This window comes from Aspergillus affinis (assembly GCF_023601865.1).
Source record: "Aspergillus affinis strain CMG 70 chromosome Unknown NODE_168_length_61237_cov_91_649559, whole genome shotgun sequence".
In the NCBI taxonomy this organism is placed as follows: Eukaryota; Fungi; Ascomycota; class Eurotiomycetes; order Eurotiales; family Aspergillaceae; genus Aspergillus; species Aspergillus affinis.
In genome coordinates this window covers 18339-36439 of record NW_026515949.1, presented here as the reverse complement: position 1 = coordinate 36439, position 18101 = coordinate 18339, and the positions used below count along the sequence as shown (strand labels likewise).

Below are 18101 nucleotides of genomic sequence, written 5' to 3'. Positions count from 1 at the left end.
TTCGGCCATGTGAGCTCCAATCAATCAATCAATCAATCAATCAATCAAAATTCTATTAACCTGATGAAGCCTATCTATTGAAACGACAGGCTATGCAGACGTTTCGCCGAATGAAGCAGAATCTCGAGCCCTTACGCCATATAAACCCACAAACGCAGTAGATAAATTATAAAGTAACGCAACTGAATCGGCTGCCACTCGCCTGCTGCAGTTTACGTTTTCTGACGCTATCTTTCCTTCTGCCTCGTTCTATATAGGTAGTTCGTAAGTAGTATGCGTCACTGGTAGCGGTCTAATCCAGGCCGCCCTCTAAAGTTCTATATAACTATCGTCTTTCTCGCCTAGTTCGAGTCCTTCTAGCAGATTGGTAAATTCTGGAGTCTCCTCGTCCTCTTCATCCAGTCGAGCGAATCGGAATTGTTAAAGAAAGCCTGTTTATTGCATAAATTTGGCGATATAGCGGATCGCCTGCGGGTGTACTATAATTGTATCGTAATCCTGTATATGTTTACGCAGTCTCTCTATCTGATTGAAATAATCTATTATTATTTTCCAGCCGGCCGTATATAGCGAGCATTTCAGAAAGACGTACCTAAGGGTCTGAAACCTTAGGTTACAGACGTACCGGTCAGAGTCGACCTGTTTGATCTTATAGAAAAAATGCCTTAATTCTATCCTTATAGTGCGCATCTGAATGATAATCGAGATATGCGGCTTACAGAGATGCTCGTAAAGCTGTAAATTCTTTTTGTTTAATTTAGGTAGTAGCTGCCTTGTTAGTCTACTTATTTTCTGCCTTTTTCATTGCTCTATTCACTCTGTACGCAAACGTTAGCAGATATCTTTTTTAGCTGCAGCTGCAAGCCGTATAATTAGTAGATCTTGCAGCTTTACTGAATTTAATTTAATTCCTTTTATTGCAGTTTTTTTGGCTGCTTTATCCGTCTTTTCGTTTCCTTTTACCCCGATGTGAGCGGGAATCTAGCGTAATTCAGTATCCTTTAAGTTTTCGTTCTGCAGGATCCTAATCCTCTTATAAATAACCTGTAATGCGTATTGGCCCAATGGCCGACCGGGGTTGCGTACAGCTTGAATAGCTGCTTAGCTATCTGAGAAAACTGTAATCGGGATAGGCTTCGCCCGATCTAAGGCCATTCGGGTTTCTTTTAATTCCCTAACGTAGACCGTAGAGTCCAGTTCCGTTTTTAGATATTTTCTAGCGATTTTACCTACTCGAATAAAGACTGCGGCAGCTCCGATTATTTCCTAATAGTCGTTTCTATCTGTATACCAGATCTGCCGGTCTTTGCAGCAGATTCTATTGTAAGTCTAGACTGCTTCCTCTACCCCCTCAATGATGTACCTGAGGGGCAATTCCCACGGAACCAATACATGAACCCGTCTGGTCTCCTATATTTCCTGCCTGTTACCGTATCCATATAGCGGGCCTGTTTTCTTTCACTTCAGCGCCTTTATCGGAAAGTATCTAGAGACCTTAAATGTCTCTTTCGACCTTTTCCAGCGGAAGCCTTAAGGGCAGGTTATAGCTGGTCCGGTTTGGATCTAAATGGCTGCCTTTTAAATAATTTGTTATATCTGTATTTATATAGGAGAGAAATAGAGCTCTATCTTTAGTGCAGCTAAAACCGTGTTACAAAACGCGTTATTGATAAGAATAGTTGCGCGGGTTTAAATTCTCTGAAATTTATTAACTGTTTTCTGGAGCTTCTTGTAGTTAGCTATCTGGTTTGTAAGGCTATACTAGGCTGCCGCCTTATAAAGTAGCTGAGGGACTACTACTGCTAGGTAGATGCAGCGCATGTTCAGCAGGGAGGTCCCTCAGGTCAAGCCTAAGATATTGCGGAAGGTTTCCAAGGTTCTGTTCGCCTTAGCAAGGGCCTTGGCCCTGTGAGTGTCAAACGAAAGGGTCCTATCGAGCTAGATTTCTAGATATTTGGTGTACTTTACTGGCTTGATGATAGAGCCGGTTGCGTGGTCCTTAATAGGTAACTGGTCGTGACCAAAGGGTTCTATTGGAGAATCCTAGTTATCAATCTCTGGGTTCTCTCTCTGCCGCAGCTCAGTATATATATATTCTTGCGGTATAGGTCGTTTTACCGCAGGGTTAGAGCGAAACGGGTTTTTAAAATGAATGAGTTTGAACTTATCGGAGGCAAATTTAGACGAATGCTGCCTTAACCATACTGCGGCCTTATCTAGGGCCCTCTCTAGAAGATGCTAGTTAACCGCGTAGCTATCCGAGATAGCCAGGGTAGCGACATCGTCAATCCACCTGTAGGAAACTGTCTTGCTTCCTTTCAGGAGAGGTAGCTGAATCCGAAGGGCCTCGGTACTGTCAATCGATAGAACGCGAATGAGGAAGGTATTGAATAGAAAGAATAAGATCGGCAATATAGGGGACCCCTAGGGGATCCCGGTAGGGATTAAAATAAAGTTGCTGAAATATCCGGAAAGCTGCAACCTTATCGATCAGTTCGATAAAAAGGATTTAAACTAGCCGGCAAAAAAATTGAGCCTTATTATATATAGATTGTAGAAGAACCGTATATGCGAGACGTTATCAAAAATGCCAGTTACGTTTAGGAGTAATATACTGACTTTCCGGCCTTTACCCCAGTTTTCAAAGATCTGGTCAAGAAGTAACTGGATCAGGTAATCGATTGAGATATTCCTGCGGCCCCCTAGATAGCTCCTAAATAGAAGATTACGTTTCTCTAGGGCCCAGACAATCTGTACTGTAATTACGGCCTCCAGGATCTTACCGAGGGTATTCAGGAGCGCTATAGGTCGGTAGAATTTGGCAATATAATAATTCCGGAAAACTGTTTTACGCAGTACTACAGTAGTCAATTGCTAAAAATATTCCGGGTTATATCCAAAACGTAGGCACGCGTTAAATATTTGCGTTAATACCGCGAGAAAAGAAGAGACCTCATTTAATCAGTGCTAAACCTTGTTAGGGATGCTATCCGGCCTTAGTATTTTATCGGGAGGCGCCTGTCTAATGCAACAGAGTACTTTATGCTCGGTAAGATCCGGAAAATCAATCTAAAAGAGTATTCGAGCCGTAAGGATATCAAAGAGATCGGCCAGAGATAATTTAGAAAAGAAAGCTTTGCGGAATGCCTTTACTTTTTGTTCTGCGGTCTCTGCGAGCCTGCTATCTGTCTTTAACGTTAATATAAGACTTTCGCGGGCTTCTTTGCTTCTTGTTTACTTAGCCGCCTTCTACATGCCTCAAGGGCCTGATTCGGTAGCTTTGCGGACCCAGAAACGGTAGCCCTGGCGCAGTACCTTAATCAATACCTTTCTTTTACAGTTTCTAACTTTGGTATAGCGCTCCTATCGGAGGCCTATAGTAGGATCAATAAGGCTATTTGTAATAACTGATTCTGTATACTTATGCCGGAACTTCCGGGTAATCTTGATCATTTTGTGGCATTCCGCATTGAATGAAAGGTTCGCCCACTTGTTAGACTTCGCCCACGGGGTAGAGGTAGCGATTCCTTAATTAATCGTTTCGATAAAATATTCTATAGCGAACTTAATATGTTACTTTGTTTACAAGGGAAAGGCCTTGCTCTGTAGGTTAAGATCTACAAAACTTTGCAGGTCTTTAATATTGCAGATTTTCCAATTTCTTTTTCGCTGTATCTCGGGGGTTTTAGTACTGATATCAAAAAGGGTTCGTATTAGATAGTAATCCAAATCTGCGTAGTTTCGCTCGTTAATCTCGCAGGTAACGAGCCTAGGGGTCAGGTCTTACGAGCCGAAAACCAGATCGATAGTGGTCTTGCTTCCGTTACGCTCTTACGTAGTAGTACCTGGCTCCAGCTAGAGATCTAGGTATCTCGTATCTATCAGTTCCAGTAACTGGTTAAACGAGAAGTCTCTTTTAGAGCGTTTTCCTTCTTATGCCGGGTAGTAGAAATTAAAGTTACCTAGTAGGAACAAATGGGGATTAGTAAGGCTGTTAGTAAGACTGGCAAAAGTAATTAGAAAGATAATAAGGTCAAGGGTAATACTATCTATTTCGTTAAATCGATTATATATATTGAAAATGCGCATTTGTTAGCCGTTAGTATCAATAAGTTTAAGCTTTTAAACATCTTTCAAATGCACTATATGTTTCCAGATATTAAGATCAATTTAGCATAATATATAGAGGTATACGCGGGCCCGCTCGTTTCCTATCTCGGTTAAATCCAGGTATAGGAACTGATGGGAGCCATTAACAGGATAGTAAGTAGTATCCTGATAGGGATTCTTCTAAGGTTTTTGCACAAAGATAAAGTCAGCCTCTAGGATCGCAAGATCCCGAAAAAACTGTACTATTACTCTATCCTTTGATCGATTTACATTGTATTGAAGTACGTATAGGGGTCTATTTATAGTAACAATCCTTAATATGTTTCCTTAATACTAAACGGTTAGGCGTATTATCTTCGGCTAAAACAATCGTAATCGAATGTTTTAAAGAAATAGATATAGGGATAAAAGGTATTTCCGGCAATTTCGAGAGGGCAGTCACTACATTATCGCTAAAAGTATCGCTAGTTAATATTAGTTATTTTCGGTAGGTTAATTACTTGCTTTAAGCCCTTTTCGCTGGTAAAGTGTCTCCTGTAACAGGCAAACTAATAAAACAAACGGTTTCCTGCGTTACTTGATATCTAGTATGCCGCCTTGTTATCTCCGAGGAGATAATGCTGCGGGAGCGCCTTTTATTTAGAATATAATTTCTAGAAACAGGGGTCACTGATGCAGGCGTCTTTAGTTCGTTAATTATATTGATTTGTTAGGCAATTGACGGTTCTGACTCGGACAGGATAGGGTTTACGTTCATTTCCGGGTTTAGATCTATTAGGGCTTCTTTATGCTGCACAGGAACAAGTTCCTGTAAACTATATAACAGTATAGATCTTTTTTGAAATCTTACTGTAAAACGATTTTGCTCTATTGACCGGCTAATTGACCGGGTCAATCTCTCTTTTCTTTTCTTAGATCCTGTAGCCTGCCCCTTGCTGTTGGGCGGACTAGAGATTTCCGTATTATTACTTACGGAAAAATAATCCTATAGATAGGGCAAAATGCAATATAGAGGTTACTGATATTAAATTGCAGCTTGTACCCGCTCCTGTTTTACTATATATCTTGTGCAAGCTCTTGACTAGGCGGCGTGCATTTTACCGTATTTAGTATATTTGTGCCTCTGGCTATCGGTAGTAAACTTCTGTACGTAAGATTAGGTCTCGTAGTTTTCGGTACAGAGGCCGCAAATTATTTTATTCGAATAAACGATTTCTATATATCTATATTATTGATATTTAAAGTATTGCCGAATCCGCGCGTTTCTATCATATAGAACAGTTATCCAGTTATCGCTAGCCTAAATAGTTCCTTTTATGATTGTCTCATTTGCATGTCTCGGGTCAGAGTATTCGATAATAAAAACGGAAGATTTCTGATTCTTATAATTGGAAAAATAAGTAAGCCAGGTTACGCGTCTGATATTAGGTTTCTAGCTTCAAACTTTTTTGTTTTTGTTAAGTAGCTCGCTGGTTATTCGGTCCTGTTCGCCTTAATCACTTAGGTCCTGAATTGATTTAATCGGGATACTATAAACTATTACGCCTCACGTAGGGTGCCGCAGGGTAGCCCCGTTTAACATAAAATCTGTTCATTTGTTGTAGATCCTGGCAGTTTCGGCCTTTGTAACAATATATAAGGCCAAGTTTAAATCTCCCGAGCGTAATTGCCGAGCGGAAACGAATTGGGTTCTCGCCAAAAAAAATGCAGAAATTACTATTGCAGCCTTTTTCTTTACATTTTTTGCTTTTTCCTTTATCTCTGCCGATAATTTCTTTTGGTAGGTCTTCTAGATACTAATATCTTGCAGTTTAATAATTATTTCGCGATCCTTGCTGAGCTCCGACGGGGTGGCCGGGGCGGTACTAGAGAAACCGTAAAAGGAAATCGTATAGGTTAGAGGAAACGCATTTCTGACTACAGAAGCCCAGGAATGGTAACTCTGGTTTCAAATGCTTAACTGAATGTTATAGGTATGTTATTAGACATTCTGAAAGGTCTGCTTGATCGAGGCTAGCTCAGGTCCTAGATAGGTATTCCTATCGAGAATATCGGTTACTTGATATTGCATATATCCGCAGTAAATAATTACTTACTCAAAAAAGTTAATAACAGGCTTTGGGAGCTGTTTTCCGGTTTGCTTATTGTGCGAAATAAACGATTTCGCGTTAGCGTAGAGGTTCAGTACGCAAGTAAAAAAATTCTGATTTAAAGAATTTGCTGTCTCGGGAATCCCTGAAAAAGCCGGCTACGGGGTTTTCGCTCTAACCATTTCGAAATCCCCTACGGAAATAGGATTATTCGATAGCGGTTGGAATTATTGGCAAACTGATCGGTTCTGGAGGCCGTAGCCGTCGTGGTAGTTAAGTAATTTCAAAAATTTGATTCGCGTCGAAGTTGTTGTTTTCATGTGAGCTCCAATCCCACGTGCTCTCCGAAGTCATCGCTCCCGAGGACGATTGAACGGTCCGGCGGAAGCTCGACACCCTCTGGGTTAGTTTGAGTGATGAATGAGACCTCTCCTGCCACATGTCGAACACGGACATATAGACAAGCTCTGGTCCTTTGTTGTGCAATTTGACGTAGGCAAACTCTTTCTCAACGATTGGATAGTCTTCCCCGCCGACTTGCGATGCTCGTTTGGGTTGTTCATCCTCGACGACTCCGATTTCGTAGTACAACTTATGATCAAGCCTATCGGCAGGTTTGTCGCATTTTAATGAGAGGACTCGCTGGGCTCGGACAAGCCTCTCAGTCGTGACAATGAGGTCCTTGCCTCGGAGTGAATGCTCTTCCTCACTCAGTGGACTCGACCCGAGCTCCACACCTTGCTTATTAAGAAGCATGATTGATGCTTCCTCCTGACGGAATTTAAGAAGGGGCGGCTCATTGTCACCGGCCGTATGACATCGGAGTAAGGTCGATTCTTCGACCTGCGTTTGTAGAGAGGGGAGTGATTCGGGGACTTGAATTGGGTGCTTGTCGATACTTTCTCGTTTCAGCACAGCCAGCGCGCCAACGTTACTGAGCGACAGCCAGGAAGGCATCGAGGTCAGTTTGACCTTTGCCTTGAACGCCGCAACATTCGTCAGCTTTCTTCGGGGAAGTCATCGCCGGACACTTTCTGATCGTTCATGCTCAGGGAAACAATAGTGTATGTGTTACCGATCCGAACCCCAAGCACACTTCCTCCTTGGATAATAAGCTGACCATTGACAATCTTGATCTGCAATACGCAAGACGGTGCCCGGCGGAGAGAGAAAGGAACGCGTGTCTCCGGACCTTCCACCTGAGGATGTTAGCCCGGGAACCGGTTATTGACGAGCTGACGGACGCGCAGAAAGATCGTCTTCCAGGACATTTCGTGGCCCCAGCAGTCTTCAATCACCTTTACCAGAGCCTCAGTGTAGGTGCCGCACCACTCTCCCCGTGGGTTCATATACTCCCAGGCAGACTCGGACGGAGCTGTAGCCACAATTCGCACGGCATGGGGATTGCCCGTCAGAAATGTCTGTCCCTCGAGCTGGCCCTGTCCCTGCATAGCAGTGATATGCTGTGCAACCTAATGAAACTGAACATCTTTGAGGCTCTTCTGGCGCGCTTGACCCTCGAGCATCGGGGCACGGAACATCCGCCCAGAATAGCAGCAGTCGAGAATAACGGTAACGTTGCGAGTTCTCTCGTTTAACTGTCGCAGGACATGGGAAATCTCGACGTCTAAGATCCCGCGAAAATCATCCTCGGTCGATTGATTGTAGTCTACCGGTACGAGAAACTGATACCTCCAGGGCCTAGTATCGTCATCCGTTTCAACGGACTTGTCACCTTGAGGTGACTGGACCAGACCACCGTCACCTGAGTAGTAGAGAACTACAGCATCATCCTCCGTTGTCTCAAAGATTAGTCTCTCCCAAGCCTGGAAAATACCGCTACGAGTTGCGTCTTCCCCAAAGCAGGTTTCGGCAACGAACCCTTTGCTTTCCAGCACCCGAAGAATACTTTGTGCGTCATATAGAGTCCCGTTGAGGCCCTCAAAGGGGGCTTCAATTAGCAAGGCCCTTTGAGTAGATGACATGTCGTTGAAAATTTCCCTGAATGGAATATAGAGACCGGTCGGATTCGAGTGATATCGCAAGGCTGTCTCAGCTTCGTCCCTTCACGTTTAGAATATAGAGTAATTAAAAATATAGAAAACCGATGCGGCCACCAGTTCCTCTCCCATAACTGGTTCTGAGTTTTCGTCTGGAGCCTCCTCGAAGGGAAATACTGTATTATATCAGTCTAAAGTATATCGCTGGACTACTTTCACTTTGTTAACCCTATATCTAACAAGAGATATAGGATCCCAACACTGATGCCCCGGTTTCTTCTCTAAAAACAGTTTCTGAGTCATCCTATATTTTAAAGGAAAAAACAGCTTCGTCGTCGTCCTCTGACCTCTTTTCTGCGACTAGTGTGTCGGATCAGTCCAAAGTATGTCACTAAACTGATTTTACTTTGTTAACTTTACGTTTAACAGGAGATATAGGATCCCAATGCTGACGCCTCAGTTTCTCTAAAGAAGGGGGACTTACCCGAACCCAAAAAAGCAAAGAAAGGTAGGGTCGAAACCCTTAGATGTCTAAAATATTGTTAACGCAGGTTTCAGGCAGACCAAAGTGCCCAAAACCAGGGTACAGTAATTTAATGTACAAAGGTAAATGTAAACTGTACTGCAAGCGATACAGATATCGGTACCTACGAGAAACGTATATCAGATCTCAGTAACATGAAAACGTTATCAAGCATTATCATTTCTATTGCTGATCCTACTTGGCTGATTCTCTAGGGCAGAGATGGCCGCGCTATTCTCTAATCCAAAGAATTCTTTGCGATAGTACTTGAGATAGCCGGTAAAATGAGTCAGTAAGATCGCATATAGTTAGTTACATATAGTTTACAGATCAGAATCTGATATTCACAAACATAGAGAAATTGGTCTAATTTCGAATGTTACGCTCGTTGCACACAGTAAGGTATGAGTAATAGAAAGAGTAATTAAATGTAAAATAGAAGGTTAAACGCGAATGCATTTTCGCGCTCTATCTTTGCTTTTTCTGATTGTTGGTAGCATAACAGCTAACACGAGGTGTAGCAATTACAGCTTGGGAAGTCACAATATAAAATGTAGGGCGATTCCGACCCATCGATGGTCCGGACAGATTAGTTAGGTCGGCCCACGACTGAATTAGAGCATTATGGATTAGGCCCGTCTCCTTTTTATTCACACAGCCAGAGCATTAGGGTGAACGGTCACAGTTTCTCAGGGTTGCCTAAGCAGCGACTTAGGGCGGCGGGGTGATCTGTTCCGTTTTCTTGCTTAGGGAGCTAAAAAGACACCACCAGGAAAACAAGAGGAAACAGAGAGGAAAGATCTGGCCACCTCATCATCTGGTGTGAACGGTAGAGGATAAAATCCGTCCTCGCCCCCAATCCATCTCTCCTTTTCTCTCTATCCTCATCCTCTTCATGCTTTTCGCCACCGTATCGTTCCCCTCCGTGGCCCACAATTTGGCCCCACGACTGGTGGCACTTCGGGCATCGCTTGGAAAACTTGCCGCGCTTCTGTCAAGGGATCATTATCATCACCATCATCATCATCGCCTTTGTGCATCTTCGTCCGTCTGCTATCAGTGCGACCGTTCACAATGGATGCCAGTCGCCCGCCATCGCAACGCAATCGGTAAGACACCACGATCCTCGGGAATGGGCCTCGCTAATACTTCGCAGCCCCCTTTCCCAGCTGCCCCAGGACTGCTTAGTGAGTATCCTGGACCATCTCAGCTTGGATGATGCCTTGTCATTGTCGACCAGCTGCAACGACCTGCAGGCGTCGTCCACGCCGTTTGTTCTGCGGGATCTCAGGATAGACTGGACCAGCAGACCCCGACGGCTGGTGTTGCAGCTGCTGCAGATCATCTTCAAGGATCCTAAAAGCGCATCGTATGTTCAGCATGTGAGCATGATGGCGTCCGGCTACCCGTGGGAGGACACGGACCCAGTAGACTGGGAAAGCGATCGGCGCGATTTCAAGGACGTGCCGGACCAGGCGATAGACCTGGTGCGACGAGCCGGTGTCCCAAATATCGATGATTGGCATCTGGGTATCTACGGAGGAAATATCTATACATTAGCTACAGTGTTCCTCTCGCAGCTATCAAATATCAAGTCCCTGCGCCTGGATTATTCGTTTGTCTGGTGGGACGGATTTCCTGGTATTATGCTAAAGCAGGCCTTACTACATCCTAACGGGGTATTTTCAACATTTGAGCAGCTGGAATGGGTCGAGTACGGTGCGAACGTCCCTATTGCGGAGACCGAGTACCCCGATGATGACGAGGTACCTGACGGATACCCTGCATATAACTCGCGCCAATTCATGGCCTGGTTCTGCCTGCCCTCGCTACGTTATTTGAATATCTGGCTGCGGGATATCGAAGGCCTCGAGGAAGCTAAGCCGGACCTAGATCTCAGCAATTTGGAAACGCTCGTTATGGCAAGGGCAACTGCCACAGAAAATCATATGTATTACCTTCTCTCACGAGCGCTGAACCTCAAAGCCCTCCACGTCGCACTAGCCTTCGCATGGAGAGGCGAGCCAATTCTGGCGGATGGTCCTATCTTCGCGCAGGCATTAGAGGCTATCAGCCCGACGTTGGAGAAGCTCTCTCTGGGAGTGGAATACTACCCAGGTACCCTCGGCGATCACGAGTGGAACGAAGCGGATGACGAGGCCTTCGACCCGTTCCACCAGTTCTTTACCGGCTTTACAAACCTCCAAGAGGCCGAGATTCCGCTGGCCATGCTTCTGGGATGGTATTCGGACGAGTCAGCCGAGCTTGGCCCCCTTCTGCCCGAATCGCTCACGCATCTATGCCTACGAGACGACTTAACCGGCTTTTATGATTACGACTGGACGGAAGATCGGGCGATCCTGCTGCTAGAGTCCTTTCTCCGAGATAGAAACTGGAAGGAGTATACGCCATCCCTGCAGCGGATTACGTTGCGTCTTTGGGATCAGAATTATACCGGTTTTAGACGGGACCAAGAGGATCGGTTGAGAGGGGTGGCTGAAAACGCCGGAATTGAATTGAGCGTGGTGGTGGATGATCTCGGTACAGGCTTGTGGGCTTTGAATCCATCTTCAGTTTGACATCGGCGTTTATGCAGTTTGCAGTTTCTGTCTCGATTTTCCTTTCTTGTTTTCGGTTTCCTATCGCGTGGCATTTGAAGCATTATACGAGTCTATTCCGGTTAGAAAACTAGGTCGTGCATATCAACGGCATGTAAATAGCATATCATTAATCACATTGAGCCCTGTAAGCTGGCAGGAGACCACGCTTTGACGGGGAGTTTATCACATCATATAGGGAGATTCGAATCATGAAGCTAAATTATGGGCCTGGGAGGATTTGGAACATGGATAAATGAATTACTAATTTTCACCAAATACCAGACGAGTCTGAGCACATAGATACTCATTTCATTATAGATTGATCTGACTTGATATATCTACAAATCCAATCAAATCCTATATAATACCCTAGAACCTACTACCAAGTCTTTTATTCCCATAACTCGGCGTAACTTTCGTTTAGGTATTTACTTTCCTCCCTTCCTTCCTCCCTTCTTCGTGTCCTTCTTGGGGTCCTTCTTGGTATCCTTCGGCGGCTGGGCAGGCTGCTTGGGAGGTTGAGCCGGCTGCTTAGGATTCTTAGGCTTAGTAGCGGGACCAGGCTGGCCGTTGTTGTTCTGAGGAGGTCTGGTAGTCTTCTTGATGGTGGGCGAGGGCAAATCCGCCTGTGCGGACTTGAACTGCGGGAATGCCTTATCGGCAACATCAATAGCCTTCGTCTTGGCGGGAACAACATTGAAGTTCATGCCCTGGGGACCGGTAAAGGCGCCACAACCCCAGCTAAGACCGCAGGCGTCGTCGTCGTCCAGAGTGTGGCCCTGCTCGCAGGGGGCGCGGATCTTGCCGACGCCGTTCTGGACACTCCACGCGACAATGGTAGGCTGGGGCTTCTTGTTCTTAAGCGTCTCGGTCTTGTGCACCATGCGGTAACGCAGGGAAGCCATAACCTCACCGCAGTTGGCGTCGTTCTTATGCTGGAAGGTCGTCTGACGGTTTGACTTAAGTTCCTGTGACGTTTTGCCGGGGTCGGTTCTGGAGGAGCTCTTGCCGTCGTTCTGGTTAGCCTTGCCGCCATTGTTGGAGGTACGAGAAGGCTGCTGAGAGTTGGACTGGGGGTTCTTGTGGTCGAGCTCACGCGACTTCTTACGCAAAGCGTCCAGGGCATCCTTGACGTCGGGGGCGTTCTGCTGCAGCACGTCGGTAAAAGCGCCGTAGCCGTTCTCGACGACGTCCTCGTCCTTGTTGGGCTTGTTGGCGAGAGGCTGTTCCTGCATGTTGTAGATGTAGACACCGCCGCCGCCCTTCATGTTGGAGGACAGGAAGACCTCGTTGTCGACCTTGATGGCGGTCATGACGTTGGGAAGGTCCCTCTTGTTGGGCTCTATGTTGTACATTTCCTCGTAGGCGGCCTTGGCGAGGCCGGCAAGGTGTTCTTTCTCAATCTTGGCATTCTTGTCGAAGGTCAGGTAAGAGCCGAATGCGGTCCATGGCTGCCTGGTTCCAGACTGGATAGTCTGTTTCTTGAGTCCGAGGGATGGCGCGGGCGTGCGCTGCTCCAGAGCAACCGGAGAAGCGACGACCAGGCTCAGGAAGAAAGCAAATAGCAAATAGCAAACTTTGGGAATCATCTTGGCGACGGCCTATGTCAGCAGGCAGTGACTAGATGAAAGACAGTATTATGAATGAAGACTAAACGAATGATCGAAAGATCAATAAAAAGAAACAAACAGAAAACGAAAGAGTGACTGATGATTCCAAAGAATGACTGGTGTGGAAAAAGAACCCTATCCTTGACAGAGAGACAGCACTACTTATACTTAATTCGCATCTTTCGAGTCCATACTAAAGTTCCATCCCACACAGAGTCGGTAAGCCGGGTTTAGGGGGCCGTTGGCCCCTGGGCAAGAACGAACGAGGACAATCAGGGGTCTTGGAGGCGTCAGACAAGTAGAGCTGCTGATGAAACGCGTTTCAGCCCTTGCCTAAGCCGCACTCCTGCTCCGCTAACAAGACCCTGAGTTCGCTACGAACCACCACTGCAATGAGAGATTTTCACATTTGGCCCTTAGCAATGGGGCCATGACTGATTTGACTAGGCCAACCCTCTCGTTTACTCTTACTTTTGTCGATGCAGTGCTAGACCAGGCGGGCCTCGAACCCTAGATTGCAGCAAGTCTTGCATGTCCGTAGTCCGTACATATGACCGAGTCAGCACCGGCTGCGTACGGAATGATTGGAAGACTCAATTATTCGACTCATAGTGAGACGACTGATAATGGGTCTGCTGGTGTTGCTCACGTATTCTTGGTGTGAGCCTCGTGCTCTTGCCTGGGGATATTTTGACATTTACTTGGCAGTGATAGTTAGATGCGTATAGCACACTACAAAGCGCTTAGGTCAGCGAATACTGAGAGCAACAATTGATAGGCAGATTTTGCGGGCATCAGGGGAATTTTCGAACTATACGATGCAGTAAGCTTAGCAAAGGATTAGCTAGGCGAAGATTTATGTCCTAAGAACAGTTAGACTCTGGTGTCGCGTATGACACCCGGATGCTTACGGCGCAGGGGTCGGTTATAATCTTTTTGGCGTTCCTTTCCCAGTACTTACAACTGTCAGTTTGTTTCTGAGAACCACCATTCCCGCATGTGTCGAGCCAGATTGCATAGACTTTGGAGACATGATAATATAGCTGTCGAATTAGGTACCCAGCAATATTAAAATACCGGGAGAATTCAGAATAATATTGTGTTTTGTCATTTATACATCTCTACTACCATGAAGCATGGGACATACCTAGTAAGTGCAGGAGAGATACAAAGGTTCGCATGAAGGTGCCAAGGATCTGGTTTTCCTTACTTTCAGCCCCAAGCCAAAGCACCAACATCCGCGATGTAAATATTTGTCTTGTAGCAAAGATGAGAATATGACAAATACGCCCGAGCAATCAATTCCCTACTATTCAGCCCAATCGAAGAGAGTATGCAGCAGCCTTTCCCGAGGTTGTGAAATACACTCTATCTCCCCAGAATCAAACGTTGGTACTCTTTCGATCTTAAGCCATTCCCCCGAAGGCCGGATGCTAGAGGCATCCGTATCCTGCACTCGCCAATGCTGAGTCGGCCGGAAATGTTAGTTAACGTAATCAACCACCGAGTCGGCACCTTTTAGTGCAATCACGAAAATTTTGAAGTTTTTCGTGGGCCGTCTCTCTAGGCGTAATTGCTAGTAATGTACACTTAGGAATATCGAATGATGAAGGTCTGCTTCTTTCAATCTAGCTGCGAACGGTGGTTTAAATACATGAAGAATAATAAGCAATCTAGCCTAAAAAGGCGGCTAGAAGAGACATAACTTTTGAACCATGGAAATAACAGAAAAATCTGCATAATCCTCGGGGATCGGTAGTTACCAATACCGATATCCGGAATAGGAAGGTCTCCTATGTGACTAGCGGTCACATACGGTTGACAGCACGCCTTTTGAACTGACAGTTTCAATGATTGTGACCCATTCACGGTTGCCCTGAATGACTCTGCGTGGTCGCTCACTGCGTATCTTGGTGTCTACTCTGGAGCCTCGGCCCATACCCGACGGGATCATCGCGTTTACATCCTTCCCGCCGGCCCTAGGCCTGCAGTCAGATTTTAAGCCCCGCCTACCCCGTTAGATGCTACTGTGGAGTACTTGGAAATAAAGATCGACAGACCCGAGTAAGCACTAAGGACAGTAATATATGGTATATACATGAATCGACAGTCGCTAGCTCACTTTGAACATGTGGCAGATTTCTATGGGTCTACTAAGAAGCGCTGATTCAGCCGTTTTAGTTATATGATCATTCTCGAAATAAATGAAAGTTTTAATTCTTCTAACTACACTATAAAGAAGCCGATATTTATGCAATCTCAGGAGCTTCAGGATGGTCATAAAATGAGCGTAATTTGCATGATCTATATCGTCATAAATCATACGATTAATGTAGATCGGTTCGCATGTTCGGTCCGGTCAAGCAAGGCGATAACTAGTTAACGTATTTCACTAGCGAGTGAGTCAACACTATCGAGTGAGTCACCCACCGCGTTTTGGACGCGACCGAAAACCTCATCCAATTCAACCACCCACCATGCCTCCAAAAGCGCGTCAAAATCCAGGAAACTCAGCTCAGCAAGAGGGCAGGATTCTAACTTGCTATTTCTGCCTTAAAAAAGCAAGATATTCGCAGTATCCGTGAAGCTGCGCGCGTTTTTCGTATCTCTTTTGAAACGCTTCGTCGCCGACTTAATGGAACAACTTCACGCTCAGAGACACCCGCCAATGGCCATAAAATGACTCAAAATGAAGAGGAATCGCTTGTACAATGGATTCTATCATTAGATCTACGTGGAGCCCCTCCCCGACCTTCGCATATACGAGAAATGGCCAATATTCTACTTGCTCAACGCGGTACTACCCCAGTTCAATCAGTCGGAGAGAACTGGGTCACCAACTTTATTAAACGACAAGATCGCTTGAAAACTCGCTATACTCGACGCTATGATTATCGACGTGCTAAATGCGAAGACCCTAATATTATACAAGAGTGGTTTAACTGCGTACAAATTACTATAATGCAACACGGGATCGCGCAGGAAGATATCTACAATTTTGACGAAACTGGCTTCGCTATGGGCCTAGTAGCTACTGCACGAGTAGTTACTAAAGCTGACACTAAAAAACAACAACTTCGACGCAAATCAAATTTTTGAAATTACTCAACTACCACGACGGCTACAGCCTTTAGAACCGATCAGTTTGCCAATAATTCTAACCGCTATCGAATAATCCTATTTCCGTAGGAGATTTCAAAATAGTTGGGGCAAAAATCCCGTGACCGGCCCTTTCAGGGATTCCCGAAGCAACAAATTCTTTAAATCAGAATTTTTTTACTTGTGTACTGAACCTTCATGCTAACGCGAAATTGTTCATTTCGCACAATGAGCAAACCGGAAAACAGCTCCTAAAGCCTGTTATTAACTTTTTTAAACAGGTAGTTACTTACTGCGGATATATACAATACTAAGCAACCAATATTCTCGATAGGAATGCTCATTTAGGACCTAAACTGGCCTCGATCAAGCAAACCCTTCAGAATGTCCAATAATATATCTATAACACTCAGTCAAGCATTCGGAACCAAAGTTACCATTTCTGGGCTTCTGTAATTAGAAATGTACCTTTTCTAACCTATACGATCTTTTCTTACGGTTCCTTTAGTACTGCCCCGGCCACCCCGTCGGAACTCAGCAAGGATCGCAAAATAATCGTTAAATTGCAGGATATTAGTGCCCAGAAGACCTACCGAAAGAAGTCATCGGCAGAGATAAAAGAAAAAACAAAAAATGCAAAAAAAAAGGCTGCAATAGCAATTTCTGTATTTTCTCTAGCGAGAGCCCGATTCGTTTTCGCTTGGCAATTACGCTCGGGGGATTTAAACCTAGCCTTACGTACTGCTACAAAAGCCGAAACTGCCAGAATCTACGATAAATGGGTAGATTTTATGTCAAACGGGGCTACCCTGCGGCGCCCTACGTGGGGCATAATAGTTTATGATATCCCGATCAAGTTAATTCAGGATCTGAATGATCAGGACGAACAGAATCGAGTAACCAGCGAGCTACTTAACGAAAACAAAGAAATTTGGAACTAAAAACCTAATATTAGGTGCGTAACCTGGTTTACTTATCCTTCCAATTATAAGAATTAGAAATCTTCTGTTCTTATTGTTAAATTCTCTGACCCGAGACATGCAAATGAGGCAATCATAAAAGGGTCTATTTAGGCTAGTGATAACCGGATAACTGTTCTATATGATAGAAACGCGCAGATTCGGCAATACTTTAAATGTTAACAATATAGATACATAAAAATCGTTTGTTCGAATAAAATAACCTGCGGCCTCTGTACCGAAGGTCACGAAACCTAATCTTGCGTACAGAGGTCTACTACCGATAGCTAAGGGCGCAAATGCGCTAAATGCAGCAAAACGCACGCCGCCTAGTCAAGAGCTTGCACGAGATATGTAGTAGAGCAGGAGCGGATACAAGCTATAACTTAATATCGATAGCCCTTATATTGTATTTTGCCCTATCTACAGGATTATTCTTCCGTGGGTAACGATACGGAGATCTCTAGCCCGCCTAACAGCGAGGGGCGGGCTACAGGATCTGAAAAAAGAAGAGAGAGATTAATCCGGTCAATTAGCTGGTTAACAGAGCGAAATCGCTCTACAGTAAGGTTTTAAGAAGGATCTATACTGTTATATAATTTACAAGAACTTGTTTTTGTATAGCATAAAGAGACTCTAATAGATCTAAATCCAGAAATGGATATAGACCCTATCCCGTCTGAGTCAGAACCGTCAATTGCCCAACAAATCGATATAATTAACGAACCAGAGACGCCCGCATCAGTAACCTTTATTTCTAGGGGTCGTATTCTGAGTAAAAGGTACTCCCGCAGCGTTATTTTCTCGGAAATAACAAGGCAGCGCATTAGATACCAAATAACGCAGGAAACCGTTTGCCTTACTAGTTTGCCTGTTACAGGGAACACTCTATCAGCGAAAAGGGTTTAAAACAAGCAATTAACCTACCGAAAATAACCAGTATCGATTAGCGATACTTTTAGCGATAATGCAGTAACTGCCCTTTTAAAATTACCGGAAATATCTCTTATCCCTGTACTTATTCCTTCAGAACATTCGATTACGATTGTTCTAGCCGAAAATAATACGCCTGGCCATTCAGTATCAAGGAAACGTACTAGAAATTATTAC

General features: G+C 44.8%; 4 protein-coding genes across 4 annotated transcripts; 1 reads left to right on the top strand and 3 right to left on the bottom strand.

Annotated features, from left to right (window-relative positions):
- Positions 1-6473: 6473 nt before the first annotated feature.
- On the bottom strand, positions 6474-7651 carry KD926_002965 (uncharacterized protein; the record flags this gene model as incomplete). Its single annotated transcript, XM_053094544.1, has 3 exons — positions 6474-7202; positions 7259-7399; positions 7499-7651. 3 exons carry the CDS (start codon positions 7649-7651, stop codon positions 6474-6476), a joined length of 1023 nt encoding a protein of 340 aa, XP_052950695.1.
- A 21-nt stretch (positions 7652-7672) lies between these two features.
- KD926_002964 (uncharacterized protein) lies at positions 7673-8185 on the bottom strand (the record flags this gene model as incomplete). Its single annotated transcript, XM_053094543.1, has 1 exon — positions 7673-8185. The coding sequence occupies one exon, from the start codon at positions 8183-8185 to the stop codon at positions 7673-7675; it is 513 nt and encodes a 170-aa protein (XP_052950694.1).
- Positions 8186-9797: 1612 nt separating this feature from the next.
- Positions 9798-11302, top strand: KD926_002963 (uncharacterized protein; the record flags this gene model as incomplete). Its single annotated transcript, XM_053094542.1, has 2 exons — positions 9798-9832; positions 9880-11302. The coding sequence occupies 2 exons, from the start codon at positions 9798-9800 to the stop codon at positions 11300-11302; spliced, it is 1458 nt and encodes a 485-aa protein (XP_052950693.1).
- Positions 11303-11751: 449 nt separating this feature from the next.
- Positions 11752-12912, bottom strand: KD926_002962 (uncharacterized protein; the record flags this gene model as incomplete). Its single annotated transcript, XM_053094541.1, has 1 exon — positions 11752-12912. The coding sequence occupies one exon, from the start codon at positions 12910-12912 to the stop codon at positions 11752-11754; it is 1161 nt and encodes a 386-aa protein (XP_052950692.1).
- Positions 12913-18101: the final 5189 nt, after the last annotated feature.